Source organism: Chanodichthys erythropterus, chromosome 21, assembly GCF_024489055.1.
Source record: "Chanodichthys erythropterus isolate Z2021 chromosome 21, ASM2448905v1, whole genome shotgun sequence".
Classification (NCBI taxonomy): domain Eukaryota; kingdom Metazoa; phylum Chordata; class Actinopteri; order Cypriniformes; family Xenocyprididae; genus Chanodichthys; species Chanodichthys erythropterus.
Genome location: NC_090241.1, coordinates 30,069,578 through 30,087,749, shown reverse-complemented (window position 1 = coordinate 30,087,749; position 18,172 = coordinate 30,069,578). Strand labels below are relative to the sequence as shown.

Genomic DNA, 18,172 nt, shown 5'->3' with positions numbered 1-18,172 from the left:
ACTGAATCATAACGCTTCGATGCTTCCTGAAGCATTGTTTTGAAATCGGCCATCACTAAATAAGTCGTTATTTTGGTTTGTTTTTGGCGCACCAAAAATATTCTCGTCGCTTTATAAGATTAATATTGAACCACTGTACTCACATTAACCGATTTAAATATGTTTTTAGTACCTTTATGGATCTTGAGAGAGGAAGTGTCATTGCTTCCTATGGAGGTCTCACGGAGCCATCGGATTTAAACTAAAATATCTTAATTTGTGAGATGAACGAAGGTCTGATCTATCTATCTATGATCATAATAATACATAATATCACAGCTACCTGTTCCATTTAATTTGCAGGAAAACTGGCCTTTTTCAAAGCTGTTGTTAATGGAAATCCAGTACCGGAAGTTTCATGGGGACGTAACAAGGGAGACCTCTCTAATCCAACAAAATATATTTCACGATATGATGAGAAGAATGAAGAATATATTCTAGAGGTGAAATATAATTTTCCGCTGTGTGAAGTACCATGTAATTAGCTGTTCCAATTTTATTCTATGTTTAAATTGTAACATTACTACCAATAGATACTGGTAAGATAATGTATTTTATATAAATAATAGAAGATTAATTCATTTATAATTGTTTACTTATGTGTTTTGCTTTCCTTAGCAATATTCGGTATGGCTGTTTACTTCTTTCTCCAGATACCAAATGTAGATTCGGATCAAGCAGACACATACAAATGTATTGCTATAAATCCATTTGGAAGAGCGATTTGTACCGCTGCACTGAATGTCATTGAGGGTAGGAAATTCATTTGAACACAATGATCTAGTAGTCTTCCAATACTGATTAAAATAAAAATACCATATAGGAATGAATCAATCCTTTTCTCTTCTTTTCAGTTGGATTCAAGAAAAGAAAGCCAGGTATGTACTCAAAGCTAATGATGCTTGAAATGAAATTAACAGTATTTGAAGATCTATTGATTGTTTAAAAGAGTTCATAGTGTCAAAATAACTTAAAATATGTCTAAAATTTCAGCCCCCAAAAGTGACCCTGAGGAGTTCAGAAAAATGCTGAAGAAAGCGTAACGTATCACTGTATCATATATTTACATTTTATGTATATATGGTGCAACAAATATAATGTAATGGGGGAGAAAATAAAGTAAGGGCACCCGGGGTTAGTTGTCATAGTAAATATTTTTCAGGGCGGGTTTTTATTTTTGTATTAGGACACTAAAAGCTATTGTAAATTTCCATTGTTATAAAAAAAAAAAAGAAAGAAACAGGGCATTACATACACATTGACCACTGGGGCATGTTGTCACACTATTTTAAGTGTGAGTTGTAATAATGAAAACATGTCTTTAAACAACATGTTACAGACTATTTAATGGCTTTTCAGCTACACCTTACAAAACAGTCATAAAACACAAAATCTTTTATCCAAGTATCAAAAAATGAAATGAACATATTCTGAGAACTCAGTGAAAATCTACCTTTATCATATAGAGGATGATTGATTTAATGTATTGTGTTCATTTGTTCACCCAAAATCTTAAGCAAACTAATAATAATAATAATGAAGACAAAAATAATATCCCAAGTTTCTTTCTATATATTTTTGAGAAACAGTCTGATCCATTGTGGTATTCTGTTCATTTAGGGTTGTGAAGAGAAAGCAAAAACAAACAAAAGAGGGAGAAATCGATCCAAGGTTCTGGGAGGTGTTACTGAGTGCAGCCAAGAAAGATTATGAGCGGATTTGTCAGGAATATGGAGTAACCGACTTCAGGTGGATGCTGAGAAAACTGAACCAGAAGAAGAAGGAAAGAGAGGCAGAACAGTTGAAGGTCTCTTTTGCTTTGAGTATTAGTCACTTGTACACTGTTATTTTTTTATTCATATACAGTTTGAAAAATCTCTGAATTTTTCTCTCAAGTATGTTGAGAAAATCCACAGCGTGAAACAAATTGGGGTAAAAACAGATGGCACAGCAGAATTTGAGCTCGACATGAAGTTGAAGGATCCTAGCAGTAAAATCCTCCTTTACAAAGTATGTGCCCTCATTAAAATATACTCAAATGTCATCAACAAAACTTTAAGAGTAATGCATTTCAATGTACCCTTACCAGGATGGGGAAATGCTTGACTATGGAGATGGAACTGATGATGCCACAAAACATAATATGCAGAAATTTGGTGAAACATACTTGTTCAGCATTAGAGATGTTGGCCCAGAAGATGCTGGGCTATATCAAGTGGATGTAGAGGAGGTAAACATGTTCTCAACTTCCCTAACACGTAAGTAGTTATAATACCAATGGGTTTTTGTTTGTTTATTTGTTTTAGGAGGTTGATATTCATTCATTATTATATTAAATGGTACAGTGTTGCCATTTGGCAACATACAATATTTGAAGCTACTCTCACACTACTTATTTACGCTGCTTTAATCTTAACTTTTACTTGTTAAAGGGATAGTTCACCCCAAAATGAAAATTCTGTCATTATTTACTCACCATCAAGTTGTTCCAAACCTGTATGAATTTCTTTCTTCTGTTAAACACAAAAGGAGATATTTTGAAGAATGCTGGTAACCAAACAGTTGATGGGCCCCATTGACTTACATGGTATTTTCTTTCCCATACTATGGAAGTTAGTGGGGCCCATCAGCTGTTTGGTTACCCATATTCTTCAAAATTCCTTCTTTTGTGGTTAGCAGAAAAAAAGAAATTCATACAGGTTTGGAACAACTTGAGGGTGACTAAATGATGACAGAATTAAAATTTTTGGGTGAACTATCCATTTAACCATCAATGTGTAAGAGTTGTTTTGTGCTTCCAGTGCCTGATGTGGAGTTTAATGACATGCTGAAAAAAACTAAAGTGGTTGAGGGACAGGATGCAATGTTTGAGTGTGCTTTATCGGACCCTGTACCACAAATCACCTGGTGTGCCAATGACATCTCTGTTGAGCATGGGGACAAATATGACATTACAGTGTCAGAAGACAAGCAAGTCCACAAACTAACAGTGAAAAACTGCACAAAAGATGACAATGGAGTCTATACGGCTATTGTTGGGCTCAGGTCAAGCCAGGGGACTTTGGTTGTGGAAGGTAGGATTCTTGATTTATTTTCCCTTTTAGATGAATTGTGCACTTTAAAATGCATACACTACTGGTCAAAGGTTTGTAATTTAACTTTTTTGGGGACGGTTCTTTTTACAATTTAAAAGAACCGTCTTCAATTTTAATGCATTTTCAAATGTAATTTATTCCCGTGATGACAAAGCAGAATTTTTAGCAGCCATTATTCCAGTCTTCAATGTCACATAATCTTTCAGAAATCATTCTAATATGCTGTATTCCAAGCTTTTTGACCGGTAGTGTATTTATGCCTGATCAGTGTATATCAATGACAATGTATTGTATAGTGTGGTGTATATTGTAACTGATTCTGTTTTCAGATGATCCCAATGGCCGTGGGAAAGGTGCAGATGAACTAGCCAGACGTTTAGCTGAGGAGAAAGACAGACTGCAAAGGGAAAAAGATGAGGCAGCCAGAAGGGCACAGGCTGAAAAAGATGAAGCAGCCAGGAAGGCCCAGGCTGAAAGAGATGAGGCGGCCAGGAGGGCTGCCGAACAAGATAAAGAAGCCAGGAAGGCACAGGCTAAGCGAGATGAGGCGGTCAGAAAGGCTCAGGCTGAGCGAGATGAGGCGGCCAGAAAGGCTCAGGAAGTGCAAGATGAGGTGGCCAGGAGGGCACAGGCCGCGCGAGATGAGGCAGCCAGAAAGGCCCAGGAAGAGCAAGATGAGGCAGCCAGGAGAGCACAAGCTGAAAAAGATGAGGCAGCCAGGAAGGCCCAGGCTGAAAGAGATGAGGCAGCCAAGAGGGCTGCCGAACAAGATAAAGAAGCCAGGAAGGCACAGGCTAAGAGAGATGAGGCGGTCAGAAAGGCTCATGCTGAGCAAGATGAGGCAGCCAGGAGAGAACAAGCTGAAAAAGATGAGGCAGCCAGAAAGGCTCAGGAAGTGCAAGATGAGGTAGCCAGGAGGGCACAGGGCGCGCGAGATGAGGCAGCCAGAAAGGCCCAGGAAGAGCAAGATAAGGCAGCCAGGAGAGCACAAGCTGAAAAAGATGAGGCAGCCAGAAAGGCTCAGGAAGTGCAAGATGAGGTAGCCAGGAGGGCACAGGGCGCGCGAGATGAGGCAGCCAGAAAGGCCCAGGAAGAGCAAGATGAGGCAGCCAGGAGATCACAAGCTGAAAAAGATGAGGCAGCCAGAAAGGCCCAGGAAGAGCAAGATGAGGTGGCTAGGAGAGCAAAAGCTGAAAAAGATGAGGCAGCCAGAAAGGCCCAGGAAGAGCAAGATGAGGCGGCTAGGAGAGCAAAAGCTGAAAAGGATGAGGCAGCCAGAAAGGCCCAGGAAGAGCAAGATGAGGCGGCTAGGAGAGCAAAAGCTGAAAAGGATGAGGCAGCCAGAAAGGCCCAGGAAGAGCAAGATGAGGCGGCTAGGACAGCAAAAGCTGAAAAGGATGAGGCAGCCAGAAAGGCCCAGGAAGAGCAAGAAGCTGCTGAAAGGATGGCAGCCATGGCGGCAGGGAAAGGAGGTGGACAAAATGGCAGTGGAGGATCTAGCATGGGAGATGGAAATGAAGGTGATGGAACAGGGAAGAACAGAAAAGGAGGAGATGGTACCTTGAGAGATGGAAAAGGAGATGGGTTTGATTTAGACGGAACAGGTGGAGATAAGTCAGGTGATAAGGCCAAGAAGCGTGTTAGAGTCGGTGAACTGGTTCCTAACAGCATCCTAGGTAGGTTTTCATGCCTGAAGCTCCATATTAGTATAAAGTCAACTGATTCTCAGTGGTGAGATGATGTTATTTGACATATTTCCTGTGTACTTTTATCCAGACCATGGAGTCCACTTACTGGACGGTTTGTCAGATACTGCAGCCAACATTGGAGAATCAGCACAGTTGTCCTGCAAAATTAACAGTGAAGATAAAACTGGATTATGGTACAAAGATGGAAAAAAGGTACAGCAATTTATTATATTTATCCTAAATTTTTTATATGAATTATTATTGGGGCTCAGTTATTAATAATGGCTCTTATTATTATAAATGTTAAAACAGTTTTTGTTGATACATTTTTTTGTGGAAGCTGTTATACATTTTTTTCAGGATTCTTTCAAAGGAACAACATTTATTTGAAATATAAATCTTTTGTAACATTATAAATGTCTTTACTGTCACTTTTGATCAATTTAATGCATCCTTGCTGAATAAAAGTGTTAATTTCCACAAACATATTAAGCAGCACAACTGTTTTCAACATTGATAATAACAAAAAAAAAAAAAATTTCTTTAGCATCAAATCAGCATATTAGAATGATTTCTGAAGGATCATGTGACACTGAAGACTGGAGTAATGATGCTGAAAATTCAGCTTTGCATCACAGGAATAAATTACATTTTTAAATATATTCATATAAAAACTGTTATTTTAAATTGTAATAATATTACTGTATTTTAATGTATTTTTGTTCAAATAAATGCAGCCTTGTTGAGCAAACTATTATAATTTATTATATTATATTTGAAATACAGTATAATGATTTTTTTTCTTATGCATCAGTTAGAGTCCAAGGATGGCTTTACAATTGTCAAAGATGGAGCTCACCACAAACTAATCATCAATGACTGCCAAGAGAGAGATGCTGGGAAATACAAGTTTGAGGTAGAAGGACGTAAATCAGAGGCTACATTAATTGTTCAAGGTAAGTGTTTTTTGTACTTTGCTCTTTGTATTACAACATAAAATGCATCTAATTCTGTTGGAGCCGTAATCAATTATTCACATCATTTGCCTTAGCCACTAGAGAGCAGTGAGCAATGTGTGTTGGGGGCAGGTGGGTAATAATAATCTTTCACATGTAGAATATTATTTATGGTGCCTGTCTAATTGTTCACCTGTAGAATTAGACAGGCACCTTAGATGATATTCTGTTTTTATGTAATGCTTTGTATAAAATGTAATGCCTTCATTAAATGAGTAAAGAAACATTGCTGTGTGGACATTAATTCCTGTCTATGAATAAACAACACCTCTACCACCCTGCCCTAATTTATAGCAAAGCAATTACAAATTCATTTTTCTCTCTCTTCAGATCCACCCAAAATTGATGCAGATACCTTGAGTAAATTCTCAGAGCCTGTTATTGTGAAAGCTGGAGAAAATGCTTCCTTCAAGCTACCATTTTCAGGAAAAGTACCAATTAAGATTCAGTGGTTTAAAGAGGATGAAGAGATGCTGCAGGGTCACAGTGTCAAGATTGAAAAGTCTTCAGCTCATACCCATCTACTTCTTACTAAGTGTCAGCGCAAAGACACCGGAGAGATAAAAATCAAAATCAAGAATGAATTTGCCACTGTAGAGGCAACATCAAAACTTATTGTACTAGGTATGTATTGCAAAGCTTAAGACCTAAATGTTGCATGAAAGCATATTTTGGAAGAATATTAAATGTACATACATCATGCAACAGCCAAAACATCTGTCTGCTTTTTTATTTGTAGCATACAGCTCTTGCAATGCTTTAGCTGTGTGCATGCTAATTAAATAACCAACCATAAAAATATCAAAATCAGAGACTGATTGACCTCAGCAGCTGTTTGGTTGTTGGAAGACAAGTCAACTATTCTATCATTGTGTTTTTCCAGACAGGCCAACTCCACCACAAGGACCTGTAGAAACTGTAGAAAGTTCTTTGTCTGCCATTGAGTTTAAATGGAGGCCCCCAAAGGATGATGGTGGTTGTCCACTGACAAATTACAACCTGGAGCGGCAGCAGCTGGGACGAAACACCTGGAGTAAAATTGGAGACATTCCTGGACAGCCTACCTACAGAGACACAAACATAGATTGTGGCCGAAAGTACTGCTACAGGATCCGGGCAAAAAACTCTGAGGGCTTCAGTGATGTCATGACAACTAATGATATTGCTGCTGGCACTTTGGGTGAGATTCCTTATTTCTGTCCATATTTTGATGTAGCAAATATGTTTTAAACATAATAAAACATGTTCTTTTTGTTTCCAGCATTCCCTGGCTCTCCTGCTCCTCCTAAAATAGTCAGCACCTTTAAAGACTGCATTAACTGTGCCTGGCTTCCTCCCTCCAGCACTGGAGGGGGCAGTATCATTGGCTACAATTTGGAAAAGCGCAAAAAGGGCAGCAATGTTTGGAGTCAAGTAAACCCGAAAGATGATTCAATCAGAGGTCTTGAAAATGATTTTAATTTGAATTAAAGTAGCCTAGACTTTTCTAATTTTAAATACAGAACAATGTTATTTTTTTCATTTAATATCTAGACAAAAAATATGCAGTAAAAGATGTCATTGAAGGTGCGGAGTATGAGTTCAGAGTGTGCGCTATTAACACATGTGGTCCTGGAGAACCAAGTGGGCCCTCTGAATGTGCGATTGCAAGGGACCCCAAAAGTAAGACACAAATTTATACTTCATATACAGAAATTATGACTTGTCAGAAACAGTACAAAAAAAAACAGTTTTAAGTAAGTATTCATGATGTTGTTACCCTCAGAGCCTCCTGGTAAGGTCAAAGACCTCAAAATAACTGGATCGAGCTACACCAGTCTTTCTCTTTCCTGGACTAAACCTACAGAAGTCAAAGGTGAGGAAGATGAAGCAAAAGGCTATTTTGTGGAAATCAGGCACGCAGACCAACTTGAGTGGAGTCGTTACAATTCAAACGCAGTGATTCAGACTTCTTTCACTGTTGTGGGATTGAAGTCAATGGCCATGTATTGGGTTAGAGTGATCGCCATCAATGAAGGAGGAGAGGGGCTTCCACAGAGCTTTGACAATTACATCATCGCCATGCCTCCTCCAGGTAAAGATTCATATTGTTTTTATATCTCTTTGACTTTTAGCTTTTAGTTTCACACAAAAATAAATGAATCTGTTTTTTTTCCCCCTCAGTAAAGCCAAAGTTCACTGACAAAAAAATGAAAAGCTTTATGGTTGTTAAAGCTGGAAACACAGTTCGTGTCAGCGTCAGTTTTGAGGTAGAGTATCAAATCATTATGACAAAATATTTAAAGACGCCATTTTATGCCCTTGATTTTGTTTTTGGGGTCTACTAGCATAGGCTTTCATGCTTCAATGTTCAAAAAAAAACATTATTTTTCACATATTTTACGTTTTTGCAGCACCTCCCTTCCCAGTCTGTCAGTAACACTCTGTTTAGTTCCTGTCTCTATGAAGCCCCTCCTTACGAAAAGCACACTGTGCTCTGATTGGTCAACTGGACCAGTATTTTGTGATTAGTCAAGAAATGTTTCAGAAATGTCATGGCCCTTACCATAACCGTGAGTTTCAATGCAACTCAACCAGGCCTCTTCTCTCTTTTTGCGTATACATAGGGTGGGAATTCTTTAAATGAGGAATGAGGAAGAAAACTCAAGACTACAATCTAGGCATTTCAGGGAGTTCAGAAACAGTGATTACTGATATAGAATATCTCCCTTTGGAGTGATTTTGTGCTTTGCAGACATTTTGCATGCTCAAACCGCAACATTACAGACTAAAGAAAATGGAAAATGTTAAAAAGCATAATAGGCCCTCTTTAAATGGTTTTCTACCTGTATAGGACTATTTTATCATATTCTACCAAAATGCATATTCAAGCATTACAAATTAGTCTTTTTCCACTAATTATTCATTTAGTCTTTTTGGTATAATATATCATGACTTTTATTTTATCCACAGGCCTCTCCTTTACCAGACATCACGTGGCTAAAGGATGGTGTTCCAGTAGCCAAACATGTGACGATTACTAATTTTGAAAAAGGTTCTCAGCTATTTATTTACACATCAGAGCTGTCTGACACTGGCATCTATATGGTCAATGTGAAGAATATGGTGGGCCAGGACACCTTCGCTATTGAAATAAGAGTCACTGGTAACATAACTCCTCAAATTTCTTGCCCAAAACTTCAGTACATTTATACACTTTTGGCCACAATCTATCCATCCATCCAAATCTAATTTCATCTAATTTCTAAATCTGACTAGCTAATATACTGATGGTAACTATATACCTGTTTATTTTTCATCTTCAGATGACCCCAAGCCTCCAGGTCCAGTAGAACTGGAACAGAATGTCCATGGCACAGTGACTCTGTCATGGACTCCTTCTCCCGATGAGAAACGAGACAACCATCTGCATTACATGGTGATGAAGCGGGACTCTGTCAAGCAAACATGGCGCATAGTGGTTGACCGATTGTTTAACAACAAATTCACAGTCATTAACATCTTGCCTGGGAGAGAGTACAATTTCAGAGTGTTTGCCAAGAATGATATAGGTCTCTCAGAGCCATCAATGTCTCCAGTTTGGGGAACCACCAAACAAAGAGGTTTGTGGATGACTTTGTTGACATTTTTTGGTTTAGTTTTTTAAAATAAAGTTAAAAAGTCATATTTGTATTTTCCAATAATATATATTTTTTACATAAAATTAATGAAAAATAGCTGTTGGCGTGAAATACTTTTAAAATCTATTTTAAACAGCATTTTACTTAATAATTTTATTCTTACTATGCATGCAGATTTTACGACCTTGTTGCCACAGGGACATTTAAAATGCATATGCAATCATCTAAATTTTAATCTAAAATCTTGATGGTGATAAAAAAAAATCCATAGAATCCACATTATGCGTCAACTACCCAAATAAATAATTCTGAACACAAATTATGTTTGGTCTAAGCTGCAGAATCAGTGGTGCAGTGGTCTGGGCTACTTTCCATTTAACAGGCACCTTTTCCCAAAGCAATTTACAGAACACTAATTGCAGTGAGTCCCGTGGAGAAGCCAGAGATAAGTGTCTTGCTCAAGGGCAGTGATGATGTAAGATCTATGAAACTCTCTTTATGGGTCACCCTTCTCCAGGTTTATACCTCTGGGATTTGTGCTGCTGTCTCTGACATATAGCCACTAAACCATCTCTGCCTTGTCTTGCTCTGAAAATGTTGTTCCAATAAGGATGTCAGCTGCAGTATAAGGCTTTCTATTACTCTAGCTCTGGATAATTCTTTTGCCAGTGATGATCTGCACTTCATGTGCTTCATTTTTTCACATCCAGCTTTTACTGTACCTTCACTTGGACAATATTTCCCAGATGCTCAAAACAAATAATGCAGTGATGTTGCTTTTCTTGAACAAAATGCACATTATTAAACTGAAATAATAGCTTTTTCAGTTGAGTTTAAAGGATTAGTTCATTTCAGAACTAAAATTTCCTGATAATTTACTCACCCCCATGTTATCCAAGATGTTTATGTCTTTCTTTCGTTAGTCGAAAAGAAATTAAGGTTTTTGAGGAAAACATTCCAGGATTTTTCTCCATATAGTAGACTTCAATGTCTACCAATGGTTTAAAGGTCCAAATTGCAGTTTCAATGTAGCTTCAAATGGCTCTCCATGATCCCAGCTAAGTAATTAGGGGCTTATCTAGCAAAACAAAGTATATACTTTTTAACCACATATGCTCGTCTTGCACTAGCTCTGTGGCCCATGTTAGAAAGGCCACGTGTGACGTAGGCTGAAGTACCACGGTAGGGCAAAAATCTAATTTTCTCCTCCAACTTTAAAATTGTCCGTCATCGTTTTTTTACTTTTTTTTTTTTTTTTTTTTTTTTTTTGAAGGCCATTCTCTTTGTAAACACTTGCTCTTTAATTAAGCCTACGTCATGCGTGACCTTCCTAGAATGTTTTCCTCAAAAACCTTAATTTCTTTTTGACTGAAGAAAAAAGACATCTTGGATTGACATGGGGGTGAGAAAATTATCAGGAAATTTGAATACTTAAGTGAACTAATCCTTTAATATAATTATTCTCTTTCATTTTCAGAAAAATTCACATATAACATGCCTGTATCAAGGACCCTCGACTTCCAGGCACCCCCCAAATTTATTGTCTCTTTGAAACTTCACACTGCTCCGCAGGGTTATGAGTGCTACATGAGTTGCGCAGCTACGGGCAACCCAACCCCACATATTACCTGGTACCATAACAATGTCAGCCTCAACACAAACCCCAACTACTACATAACAAACGTGTGTGGTGTTTGTTCACTGCTCATCCTGAAGGTTGGACCCAAAGACATGGGAGAATACACAGTTGTAGCCGAAAGCCCTCTTGGTCATGATGAGTGCTCCACCAAACTCATAGTCAAAGGTCTTTATCTTCTTTTCTCTTCTATTTGAATATTAATTCTGTTATTTATAATTATTAGAATTTTATTAAGTCATTCAGATGACTTAAATTTTAACTTTTAGGCATCTAACTACAACTTATTTTGCTTTCTTGTCTTCCAGAGTGAAGAAAGGACGACTTTAAAGAACAGTTTATGCGATCATATTTCTTGTGAAATAAATGTTATAATTGATGTGGTCTTAAGAAATAAATAAAAAAGATATCTCATAACATGTATGTATTATCTATCTATCTATCTATCTATCTATATATCTATCTATGCCTCATATTTTATTCCTTATAAAGCTCCATAACATGTGATTATCATCAACCAGCCTGAATGCTTCAGAGAGTCTGCAAAATACAATAATCTATTTATTACAGCAATGCCAAAATATTTCAGCAAATTGTTTTATTGTAATATAGAAGCCTAGATCCATGGATTAGTATCTATAAGGATTGGTGGGTGGATGGATGGATGGATGGATGGATAGTGTATTTTGCACAATGTAATATGTATAGATAAAATAAATATACATTGTAATATGGAGGCCTACTGACTAGATCTATGGATTAGTATATCTAAGTCATTGACGAATAAAGTTTTTAAAAGTGTAATTGAGATATAATTCATATTGAAGTTTTATTTAATGTTAACAATGAAATTATGTGGTTTTTATAATCAATTAACACTGCTTTTGTCATTTTTTACAAGATGGACAAAATTTGTCACCAAAAAAGTCATTCAGTTTAACCAAAATTTAATTTCTACTGAATGACACTTTTGGTACTGAATGACGATATTTTCAAACAATACTAACAGGCTGATATCTAGCTAGTTAGCAAAAGGACAATCAAACATTTTATATTTAGTACAAGTTTTCCATGTTACATTTTCCATGTTTTATAGCGGTTTTACCGAATTACCTGATATTTCGTGACGTGTATGTTCAAGTGAAAACATTAATTTTTCAAATAGTTAAAAGAGAGTAAGTAACTTTGCTTCATGACCATGTGGTCCTTTGCAGGTGTCTGAATGATGTCACATCCTGTCACATGACACTGACTACATGACTTGATCCAAAATGGTCCCTTTATATTGGTTACTTCAAATGACATCAATGAAATTCATTTTTCCAGACATTCTTTCTCATAATAAAGCAAGGACTTCTACAGATAATTTTAATACCATTTTGCACTGTTAATATATGATGTTATAAAATCATGCCAGAATAAAAAAACATTATTGATATATATATATATATATATATATATTATATACATTTATTACATTTTAAGATATTTTAATCACAAATGAAATGGCTGTATTGGCCTTTGGACAGTTAAACCGAATGATCTTTTGAAACTTAAAAATCTTTAAAATACCTTTATAATAATTAAAACCTTCAATAAAAGATCTAGTTGTACTACCTTACATTCTTTGGATCATATCTTTGTTTTTTATTATTATTCAGGCTTTTGGACATAAAAAAGACCTGTCACGTCATCCACCCATCTATTAGTATAGTTAGTTTCGTTTATTTTGCACCATGTAATAAATACTGTCTATACACACACTAAAAAGCAAGAAAATGCAATTCATATACAGGAATAGGCAGAAAACCCATAGGCCTAAATGCTTATTTGAAGCCTCCACCTAAACATACAATTTTCAAAAAATAATCTTATTAAGTAAGTAATACATTTAAATATAATCTTTTTTTTTTTTTTTTACTTAATATGATGAAATATTATAAATAAATTATTATTATTTAAAGTAATTCTCTCTAAGAACATTAGGTAAGTATGCTATAGTACGTGCTGCACAGCGCCATGAAACTGAGACCGCCTCCAGTGCGCAACGCCCCCTACTCACGGTCCTCGTGCTTGAAAGTTCACTTTTGATTGTTCTCCGTCGTTGTGGGCCAATACAGCGTAAGGTCTAGTAGAGCAATAATCACTGAATAAATCAGAGTTAAGGGGGAGTGTTACAGTCTGCAGTGCAGATCCTCCGCGAAGCCAAGATGACCAAGCGCAAAGGAAAAGGCAACAATAAACAGGACGACAGTTTGCTGCTCTTGGAGACGCCATCTGTAACACCACAGAGGGGATTTAAAGAATATGCGCTCCCTGCCATTGTTATCTTTATTTTCGCTGTCGGGGGATTAACTGCACTCTGGTTCTCCAGCCAGCAACAGCAAACCATCGACAGTCTAACAGAGACGGTCAATGCAATGCAAGTTAGGATAACCAAGTTCCAACAGCAGTTGGGGATGGGTAATGCACAGGTATTTGATTTAGAAATACTCGATAGTTAGTTAACAAGTGATAAATATAAGAAATTCATTTTTCTTTTTCTTTTTTATAAATTAACTTTATGAAAGAATTAAGTTTCCTTCATTTTACGCACAGGAAAACAATTTGTGCGCATTGGAACATTTTGTACTAGGCACACAGTACTTGCTCAAGTTTATATTATGGTGTACATATTATATTATTGGTTATTTGATTGTAAAATACTTAATATTGACAAGTCTGAATGCATGCCTCATGTGTCCTTTGAATATTCCATTCGCTGAATTGTGTCATGTGGCTTCAAGGCCATTAATAGTCTGTTCTGAGCAGGATCATGTTTCCTTTTGCCAGGCTGACTTGTTTAAAGGACATTATACAAATGGAATTCAAACCAACATGTAAAAGTGAAGATATGAATAAACATTTAAATTACTCCTCCATCTGAAAGGTAGTCAACACTGCATTAGTAGTGATCAGAAATGCAATGTATTAAAGTAACCCATTCATTTACAATTGTCGAGCATTTTTCTTTCATTCTAGAACTGCAGTACCAAATGCTGTACCAGTACCATCATACCATTAACTTTGTAACTTCGGATTAAAGTTCTCATTTTCAAAAAATGTAGCCTAAAGTTATTGTAAAAACATATAAAATCGTGCTTTAAATTCATAAAAGTTTATTTGAATGTAAATTGAATGAAAGGAAATGTCACTATTTTAAATATCAGTGGTTTACAGCAACTACATTCAATAGGCCCTTTGTGGAAAACACTCTAGGAAATCTTTCCAGGTCAGTTGGAGAAGTGAGAGGTTAATCGTAACCACGTGGCATTTTTGGGTACACATGAACTTCATTTCAAAACATCATGATGCTTTAAAATGTCAGTGGTTTTGTGCTGTTCAAATGTATAATATTAATGTATCAAATTCTAATAAAATTAAAAGTTTACATTTTAATTACAGATTTCTTTAAAAAAAAAAAAAAAAACTTGGTAACTATCTAATCATCTAAAGATCAACACCAGCATTGTTTTTATAATACCTTCCTCTTGAAAATCAACTGAATCATAAAATTATTAGTAGTGTAACTGGCTGGCGATACCACTGACAACAGAGCCTGTGAGCCATTTATAAATTTAGCTTATTTTTTTATATCTTAAATTATTCACTGTGGCCTTGTATGAAATGATAACTGAATTACACTGTTAGACTGAATGTATAACTGATGAATTTTCACATGCAAATTGCAATTGTAGATTAATATAACACTGAATTGAGCCAACACAAACAGAGGCTGCTAGGTTAGGCTCAAGGAATGGCTGATTGAATAATATGTTGCATATTGATTAGATGAATACTTGAACTTCATTGCAATTCAAATATGTTGTCTATATATCTAGATCGCCAATGTGGGTGTTTTTGAAGAGCGTCTACAAGCACTGGAAGAGGCCTACACGCAGGCCCAAAAAAAGGCAGACGTCGCACTGGCCACCTCAGAAAAAATCAAATCAACTGATCTCCAAAGCCAAGTCTGGTCTCTTCAGTCTGAAATGAATGGCAAACTTTCTGAGCTCCAGCAGGAGTTCGTTTCCACTGCATCGTTGAATGCAGTGGTGAAGAATAAGACTGAAGAGATTGAAACTCTGAAGCAGAGGCTTAATTCTATCTTCACTGCTAACTCTGAGGTTGCTGTTACCATTTCTGGGCTCACAGACGCTGTTTTGGTCACCAAATCACGTCTCGACGAGCAGATGTCTACTGTACAGGGTCTCACGTCTGAGCTGGAGGAACAAAGAATGGAACTTACAAGCCTGAAGCAATACTTTGCTAAAAACAAGAAGGCTCTTGAAAGAAACAGACAAGAGGTGATAGACATCAAGTGAGTAGGGGTTTTGTGGAATCAGGATTCCCTTTAGCGGTTTAGTGTTGTTACTGATACTGATTATTCCTGATTCATCTTTATTTGGTCTCTCTACCAGGGATCTGCTGGAGATGGAACAGACAAAAAGATCCCAAGCTCTTGAGGAGCAGCTTATGGCTGTCCGTAGGAGTCTGGAGGACCATCAGAAGAGTACTCGTAGCCTTCACTCTCACCTTGCTTCACAACTTGAGGTCGTCCAGAGTCAGGTATATTACTGACTGTTTCGTGTTTTCCATATGTGGTCATTTTGCCATTTGGCACAATGTTCTTTGTGTATTTCAGATGTTATCTGAAAGCCAGCAGTCCGGTTCAGAGGAAGATATTCCAGTAGAAAACCAGCAAGTGGAGCAAGCAGAAACTCAGGAGGAAGTTCCAATCAAGGATCAAAAGGATCAACCCATTACTGAGGAGGAAACCGTAGCCGAGGAGGTTCGTGTTGAAGAAGAGGAGCAAGTGATACCCGAGGAGGAAGAGCCAGCTGAGGAGGTTCATTTCCACAGAGAAGAACCTGCTGAAGAGCAAGTTGTTGATAATGAAACTCCTGAGGAAGCTGAAGTCAAAAAAGATGTATCTGAGGAGCAAGTAACTGAAGAGGATGAGCAAGTAGTAACTGAAGAAGATGAACAAGCTGATGAGGTTCCATTGCGCAAGGAAGAAGCTGAGGAGGAAGCAGTAACTCAACAGGATGAAATACATGAGGAGCTGCAGGTATCTGATGAGATAGAACCAGCTGAGGAGGTTCAAGTCCTGGGGGAAGAAGAAGCTATTGAGAAGCATGCAATACCTGAGGAAGTTCAAGTCAAGGATGGAGATGTTTTTGAGGAGCAAGCACTAACTGATGTGGATGAAATAACCGAGGAGATACCAATCGAAGAAGAAGAAACTGTCATGGAGCAAACGGAAAGCATTCTTCCTGAGGAAGACCTAACTTCTACGGAGGAGATGGAAATTGACATGAGTATGGCTGAGGCTGTTGAGAACTTCTCACAAGATCATGTCGAAGATATTAGTCAGGAGGAGACGCCACAGGAGCCATTAGACGAAACTGTGAAGCAGAAAAACTTGGAAGAAGTTGAAGAAGATGTGCAAGACTCTGAGGAAGAAGAACCTGTTGAGGACATTGTGGAAGAACTAGATGAAAAAGACATTTCAGCCAATGAAAGTTAAGTTATGAGATAATGCTTCAAAATAAAAGACTTTTCTGAGGACTTGAAATGATCCCATTTCCCCACTTAATTATGTGAAACATGATACTTCACATTTGTTGAAATGTTCCTCAGTCTTACTTTGTACTCAAAAGTGAACTTTGAACCCTAGCAGCGATTTTTCAAATCTAATGATGAATTTTTCTAGTGATATATCTTAAAATCTTGAATTGCTCTGTTTACACTGAAATGTAGAGAGGGTTGATATTGTTTTACTAGGTTACACATTTAAAGAATTGCAGCGTTTTTCATACAGTGTTTTGCCAGCTCATTAACCTCAGGAGTGTCGCTTGAATAAAATGGCTTTTTATGTTTTTTACCATTTTCCTGTCCCTGCCTCTCTTCTGGAGTTAAGTTGTCTGTTGAAATGGGAAACGTGCTGTGTGTGTGTTTATTTGTAGCTCTTAGGTCAGGGGTTCAGGAATGTGCCGCTGATTTGGGGCACTGGGGACATGTGTGTCCCATTTGTAACTATAGTGCTGATTTGAGCTCATCAAATGCCTGAAAGACGAGAAGTGTTGTGCCCTTCTCAAGCAAACCACAATTCTAAGGCAAGAGATGTTGCTAATTACATTTTGATTATCTACAGTTGACCAGGGATAGAAGTGATAAATGACAATAGACTAAGATTTAAGAATAATAAAAGATTAGTTCATTTCAAATGAAAATTACCCCAAGCTTTACTCAACCTCAAGCCATCCTAGCTGTATATGACTTTCTTCTTTCTGATGAACACAATCTGAGATACAGTATATTAATACTGATGCATCCAAGCTTTATAATGGCAGTGAGCGGGATTGAGTATGAGCTGAAGAAAGTGTCTCCATCCACACCCATCCATCATAAACGTACTCCACATGACTCCGGAGGTGAATGAAGGCCTTCTGAAGTGAAGCGATGCATTTGTGTAATATAAAACAACCATATTTAATAAGTGTAAAATATCTAATTCTGCCAGACCGCCTTCCGTATCCAACTTACAGAAAAAGCTTAACTGACACGATTCCAGTTCTGTTCTTTTGTAAGTTCAATGCGGAAGCTAGATATTTTACGTCATAACTTGTTAAATATGGATCTTTTTTTACACAAACGCATCACTTCACTTCAGAAGGCCTTTATAACCCCCAGAGCTGTGTGGAGTGCACTTTCTTCAGCTCATTCTCGATGATCCCGCTCAGTGCCATAATAAAGCTCGGATGCGTCAGGGTATTTATTAATATATCTCAGATTGTGTTCATCAGAAAGAAGAAAGTCATATACACCTATGGATGGCTTGAGGGTGAGTAAGCTTGGGACAATTTCATTTGAACGTGAACTAATCCTTTAACACTTTAAATATGAATAAAAACAAATCGTTTAGCAACAACAGCTGTGAAACATTACAGTGGTTTAAACCTAATGCATTCAATATAGCAAATACACTATTTTAGTAATACAGAAAGTAAATAAGTAAACATTTAGTATTAGGAGA

The 18,172-nt window shown here is 37.2% G+C and overlaps 2 protein-coding genes across 2 annotated transcripts; both read left to right on the top strand.

Annotated features, from left to right (window-relative positions):
• Nucleotides 1-1,425: 1,425 nt before the first annotated feature.
• On the top strand, nt 1,426-11,826 carry LOC137011274 (immunoglobulin-like and fibronectin type III domain-containing protein 1). The gene is made up of 17 exons (XM_067373994.1): nt 1,426-1,846; nt 1,936-2,049; nt 2,129-2,297; nt 2,841-3,113; nt 3,464-4,810; nt 4,911-5,035; nt 5,637-5,778; nt 6,169-6,462; nt 6,722-7,018; nt 7,100-7,279; nt 7,372-7,500; nt 7,604-7,912; nt 8,002-8,087; nt 8,791-8,983; nt 9,144-9,440; nt 10,936-11,262; nt 11,403-11,826. The coding sequence occupies exons 1-17, from the start codon at nt 1,793-1,795 to the stop codon at nt 11,405-11,407; spliced, it is 4,341 nt and encodes a 1,446-aa protein (XP_067230095.1). The 5' UTR covers nt 1,426-1,792; the 3' UTR covers nt 11,408-11,826.
• Nucleotides 11,827-13,199: 1,373 nt separating this feature from the next.
• zgc:66479 (uncharacterized protein LOC327541 homolog) lies at nt 13,200-16,993 on the top strand. The gene is made up of 4 exons (XM_067374333.1): nt 13,200-13,568; nt 14,976-15,454; nt 15,555-15,702; nt 15,779-16,993. The coding sequence occupies exons 1-4, from the start codon at nt 13,305-13,307 to the stop codon at nt 16,661-16,663; spliced, it is 1,776 nt and encodes a 591-aa protein (XP_067230434.1). The 5' UTR covers nt 13,200-13,304; the 3' UTR covers nt 16,664-16,993.
• The last annotated feature ends 1,179 nt before the right edge of the window (nt 16,994-18,172 follow it).